Source organism: Psittacula echo (assembly GCF_963264785.1).
Source record: "Psittacula echo genome assembly, chromosome: 4".
Lineage (NCBI taxonomy): Eukaryota > Metazoa > Chordata > Aves > Psittaciformes > Psittacidae > Psittacula > Psittacula echo.
Window position 1 is genome coordinate 46,387,737 of NC_137738.1, and position 14,586 is coordinate 46,402,322.

The window sequence follows — 14,586 nt, forward strand, 5'->3', positions numbered from 1 at the left end:
GCTGCCTGTCATGGAGGCCATAAGGTTTTACGTGGAGAGGTCATGTTACTCAAAACAGCATAGAATTCAGTTCCTGTGGCTCAAAACTATGGTGCAGAATCACCCTTGGCTCAGCTGAGAACCTTGCTCTTAGTGTGGTGCTGCTGGTAGCTGTCCATTCCCTTGGTTATTTAGCAGATGGGAAGAGAGCAGAGAAGGGTGATGTGCTCACCTGCTGTTGGTGAGAAGCACATCCCCAGCACACTTCTGTCTGATGCCAGGATTTAACAAACCCTGCGGTACTGCAATCCCAAGCAGATGTACAAGTGGTTGGATATATGACGGCGACTCAGATATAATGGTATAGGGCACTGACAGCTTTAACATGTTTTCTTCTATCGTGCATCTCCTGAACATCATCATATCTACCCTGTTCTAATAACTGGAAATGATGAGGGGGCTTTTAAAATGTTTTTGACCACTTTTCCCATGCATTTTCTTCACACTCAAAGTGTGAAGAGCAAAACTCAACTTCATGCAAAATTTTCTTCTCTAGGAATGGTTTAACTTGTACCACATAAGTGGGGATAAATTATAATTGGCTACAGTAATTTTTAAGCAATGTTTATAATACAGAGAAGGTTCTGAAATTTAAGGTATCACTAGAAGAAAAGGAGAAGGACAAGAATTAAGCTATAGTTTTACCTAGCCAGAAAAGCACTTGCAGACAGCAGAAGATGACAGGCAGCACCCTTGTGCCCTCAGCCCCAGAGTGGTGGAAGGAGGAAAGGGAGGCAGTTCCAGCCTTCATGCTGTGGAAATATCCAGTGCAGCCACTGATCACAATTGCTAAGGCAGTGGCTCTTTCCTGGTCCTCGTGGGCAAACAGTCAGTGTTTGTGTAAACAAAACTGGGTCATCTGGGGCACAATAATATTGTCGCATATTTCAAATCGTACAAGGTTATGACTTTGAGCTTGACTGCAGTATGTGCTGCATATTTGACCTGATGAGCCCATCCTCAGGAGCGGGTGTTAGTGTCCTGCCTGGTGCAGTCTCCTGGGGTTCAACATGGCAGTTCTTTAGCAGAAATATGGAAAAGCTGTGTATAGTGTTGTATATTGGATACTGTGGGTAATGGCAGCTCTGCCACTGGGTCTAGCCAAGATTGTATCTGTCCTGGCTCAGCTAGTACTAATGTATTGTCACACTCTTAAAACTGAGGATTTTTAATAACTGTATTCTTTTGTTACCTAGTTAGCATCAGTGCAGACCTCTCTGAAACAACAGGCATAACTGCAAGAACTTTTACATTCAACTGAGTATATAGTACCTCTCTTTGGGGTTGTGGAAATAGGACAAAGTTTTGCTTCTCTGGGAAAAAGGGAACATGTCTGGATTCTACAGTAAGTATTTCTAGCTTCTTTATTGGTATTTTATCTGAAAAATATAAACCTGATTGCTTACAGAAGACTCTATGCACCTTCAGTAATAGTGATGGTGGGAGGCTACCTCTGGCTAAAAGAGTTTTTAAACAGAAGTTGCCCCACTTGGTCTGGCAGTGACAGGAGCTTCAGTTAGATGCGGTGACTGAACTTGTGTTGTGCTTTTGGGCTCTTGCAAGGTGAAGTAAAAGATACCTGCCTAAAACCTCTACTGAGGTTTGTTGGCCTTTGGTCACATCCCCAGTGTGTACTTCCTGCTATGCTGCAAAATGCACCGTGACAGTACATAGAAAAGGCTGTTCTTGGGGACAAATCACCTTTTTGTTGGTGGTGTTCCCTTGGCGTTTTGTAGCAATTCTTTGGGTTTCTTCAGCAATATTGCTGCAATAGCTTCTGATGTTGCATGGATCTTGCGTTTCTGACAAATAGAGGTTGTGAGCTTGATAAACAGCCAGTTTTTTATTGTTGATCTATTTGAACTTTTGGTGGACTTGAGACCTTCAGTGTTGACTGCCTTAAGTTTCTGGAGCTCTTCGGGGCTTCATGAACTGCACTGTTCATCATCTTCATCTCTTTAGTTAGCAGAATAAATAAGGTCAAGCAATTAATATCAGAGCATGCATCCATCATACTCCAGAAGGAGCCCTTCACCCTTGGGAAATGCCATGATGCCCCATGTTGAAAAGTCACAAGAGTTGCATTCTTAACTTAGGTTGTATTCGTGTTTGTTTGTGGTGATTAGTGGCTGGTCTGAAGGTAAAATTTGCAGTGTCAAAGTTGACAACTTATCATGTTAACCCACACTACAAGTTGAAGCAAGCCTTTGGGCTGTCTTGTTCTGCACAGCTCACTTATGCCTGGTGATTTGTAGCTCAGACCAACAGACAGCCCATCAGGGCACTCACATTTGTGAGTATTGTGTGTTGGATCTGGCTGGATCAAGTGCCAGATTTGGAAGGGAGGTGGAGGAATTTGTTGTACTGCAGTTGTTGGAAGTCATTTTTCACACCCCACCTGAAGTACAGCAGCTGTCTGCCAGATGCATGCAGTGTTGGCATGTGCACATGTGTGAAACAGGTAAACAGGGTCACCAGCGCTCTGTACCAATTGATCTGGATCTCAGACCCCACCACCACTGACCTTGGTCCTTGACTTGAGAGAGAAGTGACAGGTTCATGCCATACCGTCCTTTTTGACTCCGTAGGGAAACTCATAATAGGCCAGGACATACATTTGGCTCCGGTGTAAATGGCTAGTTGTCAAACTGTAAGCTTGCTGTGTTGGTGTGCATGTGCAGATACAGGGGAGTCTGCACTGATTAAATCCTCGTAGAGCTGTGATTTCTCTAGGTCAGTTAACCCATTGGCACCAAGTCCTCCAGACCTCAATCTGAGATATTCCGAGCATAACACATGAAATATACGCTGAAGTTGCAAATTGTAAGTCCACTTAATAATTTGCCAGGCAAAAGCCTCTCTAAAACCTTGCCCTCAATATAAACATTGCATGTTCTCCATTTTAAGGAGTATTCAAAAAATCAAGATAGGGAGACACATACTATCACAGAAAGTCTGTCTTCAGCATGTGACGATAAAAACACTTTGTGACTTGATAATGCCCGTGTATTGTGCAGATATTTCGGTTCCTTAGAAACGTACCAAATACTTAATTTTCTTTTTGCTTTCCTCGTCTTTCAAGAGATTCAGATCTCTGTCTCTGGAATTGTAAAGCTAACAGTTTGACTGGCCTGATGAGTTTGGTTGCTGCATCTTGAACATTTAATTTTTCCTTATGCTCTGGCGTCTGCTATTCTTTAGCACAATCACACTGAATATCAATTAAGAGGCGGGAAGATGATTATGGAAAACTTGGGTGAGGGGGATGATATGCTGACTGAGATTTTGACTGTTTTGAGTGGGGATGCATGCTTGCTTCGTAATCTTTCTGAACTTTGAAAACTCTTCAATACTAAACTACATGTGCTCTGCAGAAACGTGAAATTTTGATATCCCTGTAATATGCATTCCTCTCTCCAAAATCCCAATAAATGGTCTCTTCCACGGGCAGGAAGACAAAGTGGTCAGTGCCAAAGTTACTTAGCAGATGGTGCTTGAGTAGTGAGCAGCATCATCGTTTCAAGCGTAAGGCACATAATGGATGTCTACCGGCCTGGCAAATGAGACTCCTGGTGTTACTCACATGCTTCCGGCTCCCATCCTGCAAGATGCTGCCATCTGTCAAGACACCGAGCCAGGCCTCAGATAAATACATAAATCCATTTTTCTCTTCTTTCCAAAGCTCTTGCCATCTCCTGGATTAAATAAAAGCCATGGGTATATATGTTATGTGTGGGCTTATGTATATAATACAGGTGAGGGAAGGGGTATACAGATACAAATAGGAGAAATGCAGCTTTGGGTTCTGTTACTTGGGACAGACCATGCTAATGCATGGCAGACGTTTTCAGAAATTTTTAGAATAATATCCTGTACTTTTGTATGTGCCATTGTACACCAAGTGTAAACAGTAATGACTCTTGTAATGAATAAGTCTCCTCTTTCTCTTTCTGCAGAGTGTGATAAGTTGCGGCGGGATGGCTACCGTAGCTCACAGTATTACTCTCAGGGCCCCACCTTCTCCTCATCCTCCAGTGCAATCTGCGGAAGTTACCAGGATGATTATGAAGAAATTGAACAAAAGGTAATGGTGGGGGCAAAGTGCTGGAAAGTATAACATGCCTGGTGCAGTTTAATTGCATGCCATAACACTGTTCAAATAAGGTAGGATTTTAGAAGATCATGAAGATGCTTACTCCCTTGAATTACAGTGATACTAGGTTATCTGACTTACATAGTCTTTTAAAGATCACATTTCTACCCATGCATTTATATAAAGTTCCTGCTGTCATGTGCAGGGAGTGAAAGCCAGAAGGAGTTGGTAATGTTCTGGAGGAAAGACCCCAGCAAGGGTAGCTGTTTTGAATCTGTTAAGTGTTTATATTCAGGTAGCGGGAGGAGCTATTAATCAGCCATCAGCATACTCACATTGTAACAAGGGACATGTGTACACTTTCGAATTGCTAATACAGGCTCTAATGCACTTTCATTAGGTAGAGGCTTTGTCCTAATGCGTTGCAACTGTTTGTGTAAAGACGTCCAGAAGAATGAAAAATTGCCCACTAAGTTGGGTTTATCAGCTTTCTTTCAGTTTTCATGTTTATATGCACACATCTTAACTCCAAGTATGCTTAGCCTAGAATCTAGAAATAAAAAAATAGATAAAGGACAGCTGAGCACACGTCCTGAAGAAGTTGTGAAGACACATTGTTATATACATAGGTCCTTATATAACTGCAGAACTAGTAAATTGCATTAATGAAGAAAGAAGAAATTTTGCTCCTCTGTCCTTACCTTACCCTCTTGTGCCTGTGGCTCTGAAAGAGAAGCTGACTTTGGTGTTGCAGGCTAGGACAGTACTGCTGGGGTGGCAGCAAGATGCACTGGAGCTTGTCTGCCTAAAGCTGAAATGCCTGAGCTCCTGGAATTTTCAAGATAGATATTCTAGAATGTTTTGCTGCAGTCTACTGTTGCTTAGAGAGTGGGAGGTTATCCTTGATTGTAACACAGTTGAATTTCTTTAAATCATTAGTAAACCATACGTGTGTCTATATCATGGACCAGATAACTGCCTGCATACAAAGTGTGCAGATCCTGAGAACTCACTTTATGGTGTTTTCAGTTCTATCCTCCACGGTTTTAAGTCACATAATAAAAGGTGTGGAATATGTACAGTCTGTCATCCATGTGGTTAGTGCATTATATCTATGTATTGGCAGGGAATGTTAGAGCATCTTGTTTAGCTGTGTGTGGTATGTACTGGCAGTGACAAGGGAATGTAAAGCACATTCATGCTGTGGAATGCATTATGACAATTTGCAAAACCTTGCTTAAATCAGTGAAATTTCCACTGGAGAAAGTTTTGACATATTGGTTGTGGCTATTAATATATACATACATCAATGCTATCAACTGGACTTAGCCAATGCTGTGCAGCATGTAAAATTAATACAACATTTAAAAACATGTAAATCTACTTTTATTCAACAATTTGAGTAAGAGCATATAAACATGGGTGAAGCCTGAACAGACTAAGAGCTATCATCCTTATCTTGGTTAAGGGTTTATTGGAATGTTAAAATAACATGTTAGTAACAACTTCTGTGCATTCTGAAAAAAAAAATGGTGCAACTAAGTATACTTGAAGAATAGAATAGAAATTCCATTTCAAATTGCAATAATTTACTTTAAATATTTTTAGCTGAAAGGATAATTCATAGCTGTGGAAAAAGATAGTTGCCAAACTGACAGTCTTGGATGTTACTGGTTATCTCAGAACTTTAACCTTAACCCTGCTGCTCTTATTTGCAGCTCAAAATGATGTTAATTCCTTCTAAACTGTAGCGTGATTCTGCCTTCATATTGTACAACTCAGTGTTTTTTATTGTACAACTTTGTGGAGTCCATTGACCAATATCTTTGTTTATCTGGCTTTTTTTGTAATGACCTAAAATTTTACTCTTTTTTTTAAATGAATGCTTACCACAAGAGATCTCTGAGCTTGAATTATAATCCCACTGGTAAAGTGCCAAGTAATTCTAATAAGCCTTATTCTTTGAGTGAGTATTTCAGCTGTCAGAGGAGTTCTTAAGTAACAGTGTGGAACTGGGGTCACCAAAATCCCATGATTTAGAATGTGAACTCTTTGCCACTAGATGAAAGCTTTATAGCTTTGTTGTCTATTCAAGGCAAAAAAGCCAACATTTAAATTCTGAACATGCAGCACTTAATAGTTGAAACTCAAGACCACCAGAATAATGATGGGTGGATGAATAGCTATTTACTGTTTAGAAATTTACTTCTAAGTTGACATAATTGCCAACTTGCAGAAGAAACGACGTTTTGCTGCATGGTGATTTCAGAAAGGAAACCATCTTTTCCTACTTTTTTTAATCTGCTTTTCTTTTAATGTAGCCAGATACTCCACTTGTCTGGAGACAATATAAAACCATGGCCAGGTGATGTGATAGGAGGCCTCAATCCACAAACATTCTCAGGTTTTGTGTAGGTGGGTGTCTTGTCAGCAGAGGGTAATATTCATGCCACAGAGCAGCACGTGATTTAATGTGAGTCTTAGAAAATGTCTGAGATAAGTAGAACATTTGCTGTTCCAAAGGAGAACCACTGGGGAGAAACAGGCAAGTTAATCCCACTCAAAAATGAGCAAACAAAATTGGGAAGCATGAAAAGTTGAAGCCTCTGAGTAGTAGTTGATACAAAAAGAAGTTCTTGGAACTACACGTTTAACGTTGATTCTTACAAGTTACATTAATGGAGCACAGGCCAATCTCCACTGCAGTTCTGATCCTAATTGAGTTTGTTGGAGATTAAATTGGTTTATCTGGATTTTACATGTGACTGCTGTGACCAGTGTCCTCCTTTCCTGGTTTTTTACATACCACTGATGGTGATGTGACTTGGAAGCTATTCCTGGCTTTCAGTATTGTTTTGTTTTCTGTGTCAGAGATGCACTGAGATGTTGCTTTCAAACTCTGTTCACCTTAAGTTCTGAAATGCATAAACTGTGTATATTAAATGTATTTGTGTTTTGTGTGTTTTCTTCTCATTCTTTTTTCTTTCCCTTTTTATCACTCATTCTCTTTGTTTCTTTTTGTCTCGCTCAACAGTCTAGTCTGTTAGACTGCATCTCTCAGTCTTGCATTAGCGCCTGCTGTAACTTGGTTCCGTGGAGCAACAAGGTACCTTGCCCAAGAGTGGGAGCATCCAGCTGCCATATCTGCAGCTTGATGTTACTTGTAGCGTTTAGCATATATGCAGTCTTATTCTACTCTTAGCCTTCACTCATTGCCTGCTTCTGTTTTCTGCTTGAAAAACATAATAATTTGAAAAATCAACTGCTCAACAGAGGAATGCCATGCCAGGTTTGTTTCCTTTGTTATTCCTCATTACTGCTTTTTGTCTACAGTCTGGTGTCCTCTATTTACTTGGTTCTCTGAAATTTTTAATTCTTTTTTGTCTATTAACATTTTTCTCCTTTGAAACCCTTCCCCCAATGAACACTGTGTTTTATTTAATTGGCTGCTTCATTGGTTTTTAATTAGCCAAGGAAAAACTTACTAATTTGGAGTAATGTGTTTTTCTTAAATGATTAATGTGAGCTATAGAGAGAGTACTTGCTCCCAGGCATGCAGTATATCATGTCTTTATTCCATCTTTGAAAATATTTGTATGCCAAAAACTCACGCTGTTTTTTCCCAGGTCCTGTCATTTGGCTTATGAACTTTGCCTTGATACAGCTGTTAAGCTTTTGGTGAAAAAAACATCTATTTTGCTTATTCATGGGGAAAAAAAGTATATTTTTGCTCCTGTACTGAGCCAAACTGTTAGCTGGCTCTTCAGTGTCTGCAAGAGACTGTTAAGTATCTTAAGTGCAAACAAATGTATTAACTGTATTGTCTTGAGGGACTTGAGGAGGTTTAATGTAAAACTTTGTGTGGTGTTAAGAGGGCCTAAAGCAGTTGGGCCACTCCAGTTCAGAGATGAGAACACCTGAGAGCCCTGAGGCATGGGCTTTAGCAGAACTGCTCAATTCACCAAGTTGAAACAGCAGCTCAAATCGCAAAATGCCAAAGTATGAGAAAGTGAGTACAGAAACTCTTTGAACGAACAAAAGACAGTAATTCTTCACTCACAGCATACTCACATTGTGCAGCTGCTACAGGAATTGTGGATGATGAAAGTTTACATGGGTTCAGAAAGCAACTGGGTAAATTCTTGTGAGGGATAGGACTACATCCAATCCTAAGAGAACATTCAGGGAAAGGTATCCACTGTAAGCATCCTCTAATTTAATTTCACCTATGTATCAGTGATGGACCATTATTGTAATGCAGATACTAGGTAGACTTTTAGAGCTCTGAACTGATGCAATACTGCTCTTCTTATGTTTTTAATCCTATTGCGGCACAGTCAGGAAGAAGAAAGGAACATTTCTGAAGTGCTGGTTAAGGCAGTAACTTGCTTGACGGCCAGTAGTTTCTGCTGACAAAAAAAAAAAGTAGAATCCCTTCGTTACTGAGACAGTGAAGGTTATGACGTGAAGGATTTAGTAGGATAGCAAAGTGGGCTAGTGCAACTGAAGATCTGTGTGTAGGAGTAATAAAAGTGGATATTCTGTGAAACCTGGGGGAACCAGACTGGGGACCTTGGTCCAGAGGATACCAAATAGTCTGCGATATGACCAGTTCAACTTGTGTATAAATTCATGTAAATGGTAGTGTTCCATAACCCAGTGTGAAATTCTGGGGGTTGAAGCAGGCAGATAAAGCGATGTTCTTCATTGACCAAGCAAGAGGAATATAAAGGTTTGGGGCTTGGCTGTGGTTTTGAGTTGTTGGGGGTTTTTTGTTTGTTTGTTTGGGTTTTTTGTTTTGTTTTGCTTTGCCCCTCTTACTGTTTGTCTTGATCCCTTTGTGCTGAGTAAAAAGGCACTTGAAGCCATCAAACCTAGTAGAAGGATGGAGAAGAAATAGGATGTTGGCAAATGGTAACAGACACCTGAATTGGTATCCCACTGTCTGTAACACTGATTTAAATTTTTTTCTCAATTTTGCTTTTTCTGAGAAATTATAATTTTAGAAGTGATTGCAGTAGACTGAGGTCAGAGGTGAGACTAGAAGTTTGAAGTTCCTTTGCTGAAAGATAAAATTTGTATGGATTGAATTTTCCAATTTTCCTCCTGGAGGTCCCATCTTTTTTCCAACAGTGTAGTATAAACTCCTGGAACATAAAAAGATGAAGAATAGACAAGATTGATTCGGAGAAGACTCCAAGAATAAACTCGCCGACAAAGTTTTCATTCTCAGTGTTTTCTCTAGCTGCACTCTATTTTTCTCTCTACAGATCATGCCCCTCAGTAATTTTCCACTGCTACTGTTACAAAGCCATTAAACTTAGCGTTACTTAAAACTAATTCTAAAAGTTTATATATTCCATTTTATGATTTTATGGCCCCCTTTGTTTCAAGATATTTAGGCAGAATGTGCTGCAAGATATGCAGCCTATAGTCGCTTATCATCTCGGACCTCAAATAGTGTGAATGTGCTGAGATAGTGAAACCCTTTTGTTTTATCTCAGCAGCTGACTAGGCTAGGGGACAATACGTCAACAACGTATTGGAGAGGCTCTGGCTTAGTGAGCCATATAGCTTGTCTGTTATTGTATTTATAGGCCATTTTTCCCCTAGATTCTCATTTCAGTTTCCATTTGAAAGTTCATGCCCCTTGCCCTCTAATGCCAATTTATGGAAACACTATAAGGTCCAAGGCTGCTGCTTTTATATCCCACTTTTCCCTCTTCCCATGTTCATTAAAAAGAATGAATTCCAACAAGATTTCCTGAGATGAGTGTAACATCCTGTTGCACAGAAATTTGGCCATTTCAGTCTAGCAATAAAGTTATTACCAATCAGAGATGCTTAAAAAATGGGACAAGTGCTTTCTATTCTATTATGAGCATAGTGTTTTATTATCAGCTTTGCTAAGCCGATGCATAATCTCGAAGTACTGCCTATTCCAGTTCTATTTCTGATAAACAGACCTTACTTGATAAAACATTCCTGTTACACAGCAACAATTCACTGCATCTTCTGGCAAACTTCTGTGTTGTAAATCTGGGAATGTTTGCTGAAAATAAGTAATTCCCTATTTTCATCCTGATTATAGAGGTAAATAATTTCTCTGCGAAGAAGCTGAAAGATGAGCTGCTGTTTTCCTTCATGTGCAGTAAAGCTGTGTATGGCTTTGTCATGCCTGTTAAAAGTATTGTCACATCAAAAAAACCCCTATGCCACTATCACTGTGAGTACTTTGGAAGAAAAAAATGTAAGTAGAGAGAGTCATGCTTTTTCAGAAAGTATAGAAAGTGTACCTACAGGTGAGACATGACAGGGAACATTTATTTGTACTCTCAAAACTGCCCACAATTCTTTTACTGAATTATTTTGTAGAAGTACACTCCACTATCCTGTGGCAGAAAATCATTCTTACTGACACAGTGCTTTGAGCTCAACTGCACAATTGGGTTTTCAATTGCTTTTCATTTGTTACATGCTCACTGGGCATTTCTGACATTTCTGGCCGTCTTCCTCCATCTGTCCCCAGTTTTCTCAACTTCTGACTCTGCGAAATATGTGATTGTTGTTCACATTTCATTTTTTTTTTTTTTTTTTTTTTTTTTTTTTAATTAGGATTCCCTTGTAGTAGATGTTTCGATTCTTCAGGCTTTCTATGTGTTCGTATACTGTAACTGAAAAAGTGTCCTGCTTGGTTTGGGTGATTTCCTTTAAAAGGAATGGTGGCTTTGCAGCTGGTATTGCTGCCGCTTGACATATTGGAGTAGCCACTGGTACTGGTATGTGACAGCTGAGACCTGGCACTTGCAGTGTAGTCTGAATATGACAGATATTGATGCTGACAGTATCAACCAAGCAGAGTATCTGAAGGTCACTGGAGCTCATCTTCACCCCACGCAAACTGCAGAATCAGGCTTGAGGTGTCTCCCTTGGTGACCAGATTCAGACAGAGAAAAGCTCTTTGTACAGGGAAAGCAATATTTGTTTGCCTCAGCCCCTGATTACTCCTTTAAGTGCACACACAGATGCTCCCAGTGACACTGAGCTAGTACCCCTGTGTTACATTCCTTACAAACCCTTTATCTGAGCTGTCTTTAAACCTAACTGGGGGGAAGCATGGCCTTGGAGGCAGCTTTCCATTCTCCAAGGACATTTCTTTCCCAGTTTGCTTAAGTTAATGAAGGTTTTTATGAATTTGAGTGATTTGAGGTGGAAAAGTCCTTATGTGTAAGTACATATACATATGTGTACCCACACTGTATATGCGTATAAACAGTATATATACACACACTCATAATAAAATAAGCATTCACATTATAATTTTACAGGAATGGTTTTAAAGCCTTTTAAAAACAGTGCAGACCTGAAAAAAATACTGGTATCCTCCAAGAAGCTTGTTTTGAAAGAATTGATGGGGCTTTCACAGGGTTGAGCCCTTTCCTGGAGACAGCATCTCTCCCATCTGCAGCCTCCCTAGTAAAGAAATGGAAGCCTGACAGAAATGGATTATTTCCTCGAAGAAAAGCTCCCACATTTCAAAGTGTGGTTCCAAACTCTGCAGGATGACATTAGTAATAATTTCATTGCTGAAATGTTTTTTTATTATGACCTGAAGAGATTTTACTTTTCTGTTCTTTTACTTTTTGCCTGTAATTTGCTTTTATTTTTATTTTTTAGTAAGTTTAATGTTGGGCACTGGCCTAAAGGATGTAGAGTTGAAGTATAATAGAATAAATAAATGGTTATTTATTTATAAACAGCAGGAACTCCTCATGGTAACAGGAAGAAAATAAAATCAGAAATGATAAACAGTGGCTGCAGCATAGTGCCTGGGCATGTCTTTTGTATAGCACTCAGCTTCAAGAGAAAACAGATCACTCAGACTGCAAACCTGTAATAGTAAAAATCCATCTGTAATAAATAGCTGTGGTGTTTCTTTCCACACCTGGATACAGCAGTGAGGGAGTAACTACCAGGAGACCCAGTGATCCAGTATTGACAGCTCTATTTTGGATAGTATTCTGCTCTCTGAAGGGAGAGGGCAATAAAGGGGATGAGGATTGTAACTCTGGTCTGGTGGTAGAGAGGGAGGTCCTGAAGGAAACACTCCTGAAACAGGAATCTGGGGGTTGCAGAGATCTCTGTTAGTGCTGTAGCTGCTACACAACTCATCTTCAATGTTTTTCTTCTCTCATTAGTTTTGCCTGGAGGCGGGAGGAGGTGGAGGTTGGTTTTCCTCCAGGTTCTACTTCCTCTCCTGCTTCTGAGATTCCGTGGGGTGCCTTGCTGCCAGGAGCAGAGAAGAGAGAAGGCAGCTTCTCCTGGGTTTGCTTGTAGCTTTTGACCACCTGCTAGAAGCCCCAGTGATGTCTTCTGCATGCCCTGAACCTGCCTGTCCTTGAGTTTGCTATGTGCTAGTATTGCCCTATCCATAAAAGCTATCACACAGCTTTTTCTGACATGTGAGCAAGGACCTTGCAATGAAAACAAATGGCTTTTTTGGCTTATAACTTTGTCTGATGGAAACGTTTGCACAAGCTGTTCCAACCTGGTTTTCTGCTGCAAAAAGCTTTTAGTTTCATTGGTATTTTGTTTTGGTTTTTTTTAAGTGAAACACCCATCATGGAGGTGAAATCTGCCACTCCGACAAGGAATTACTTTTAAAATGACCATTTATGGTTACTAATATTGATAACTGCTTCACCCCTAAAAATGGGCAGAATGTACCCCTTGCCTGTGGCATGAGTTTCTCCAAGGGCAAAGCAAAGTTATCCTTGCTGCCCTACTGATCTGATTTTGTAGACTGGTGATTTTGTAGGGTGCATTGGCTGGTTCTTTTACTGAGCTAGTGCAGAATCTGTCTGTTCATAACAGGCTTCTTGCTGAGACCTTGAACATCCTAGTACAGCTGGAGCAAAGCAGCACTCAAATCTCATCTTCCTAATAGGACCACTGGGAAGGGAGAGGTGAAAGGAAGCCAAACCGCCACACAGTGAGAGGGGTTAATCACTTCAGGGATGATGTTAGTGTGAAAGATAATCAGTTACCGTTCTTTTCTGTGTTCAGTACCAGTCTTATCTCTCTCATTTGTACATATTCCATAGATTGGTTCGATGTCTTGGATAATAACATTCCAGATGTTTTGTTGTGGGGTGGTTGTATGTTTTTTAAATCACTTTATATAGGTCAAAGTGTGATATTTATGAGGGTGAATTCTATTTGACAAGCAATCATGCTGACTGCAGCTGCAATACCTTAGTAATACCATAGTCCTACCTTTTTTTAGCTGGTTGTAAACTTACATTGTTGCATGTATTTCTATTTGTAGTGTCCCGTCTCTTCCCCAGAAGAAGAAAAGCTTATTACCATCAAAAGGCCTAAAACTCCGGTTTCAGATGACTTATCAGATATCAACACCCAAACCAACTGGACTAAGTCACTCCCACTGCCAACGCCAGAAGAGAAAATGCGACAACAAGCACAGGCAGTCCAAACAGATGTGGTTCCTATTAATGTGACTGGTAGGCTTTTAATTTCAGTGGTTACGTTAGACTGATGAGGGAGGGAAGGGATAAAAGGGGATCCGTGCAGTTGCATAGTATTTTGAGATATATTTGATGCATGAATTGTAAATTACTTGTTGCACCATTCTGCAAAAGTGTTATGTGTTTAATAATCTACCTCCAAACTGTATGAGAATCACTTAAATTTATCATTAATGACCACAGTTTACACAACATGGGCTTGAAACAGCATTGGATATTCATGAAATACAAGAGGGGGATTGATAAATAGCAATGGTTTGCTGTAGACTACACTGAATGGGAAATTACGTTTTATGCAATGCTAATGATATTTCAGGATTTTCTTTTAGGAATTTTATATAAGGATGGTTATATATGAGGGACTTCTGTATTCAAAAAAACAAGTGTTACAGAATTCAAGAAAAAAATCTCTAGAGTCTTATTTTTATATCAGCAACAAGAGATTTAGATGTCAAGGGAAATAGGGTAAAAACAACAAAAGTTAATGGGGCTATGTCTTGGAGCAAGACTCTTGGTAAGATACTGCATTAATGTGACGACAGTCCACATTTTCTTGTTACAAACTGGGTATTAACTGTTCATTTTGAAATGGTTCTTTGGTTTTACCATTGCAGAACTCTCACTCTGTGGAAGTTAAATTATGTTAAAGCCTAATGCTGAATAGATACTTTGTTGTGTGTAAATAGAATTTCTGGGAAAGACAGAATTACCACTTCAGTTTAATAATCCCTCTTTTTCTGCACATTATCAAGATTGTCTATTATTAGTTAATTCAAATAAGTGACCGTTTGCCTGCCAAAACCAGGATGATATTCAATATCCAATTTATTTCAAATGCCATATGGCACACTGATTCCAAGCTCAGTCATACAATCAATAGCTTGCAAAGTTTGGTTTTGTTTTTAAATT

At 39.7% G+C, this 14,586-nt stretch overlaps 1 protein-coding gene across 1 annotated transcript in view; it reads left to right on the forward strand.

The window, feature by feature from the left end:
• NHSL1 (NHS like 1) overlaps positions 1-14,586 on the forward strand; it is a gene marked incomplete at both ends in the record, with an annotated part of 178,781 nt that overhangs the window by 142,435 nt on the left and 21,760 nt on the right. The window contains 3 exons of the mRNA XM_080614821.1: positions 3,996-4,123; positions 7,167-7,238; positions 13,461-13,653. Of these exons, the coding sequence (XP_080470947.1) occupies positions 3,996-4,123; positions 7,167-7,238; positions 13,461-13,653 (393 nt within the window). The remainder of the gene's footprint in view (positions 1-3,995; positions 4,124-7,166; positions 7,239-13,460; positions 13,654-14,586) is intronic.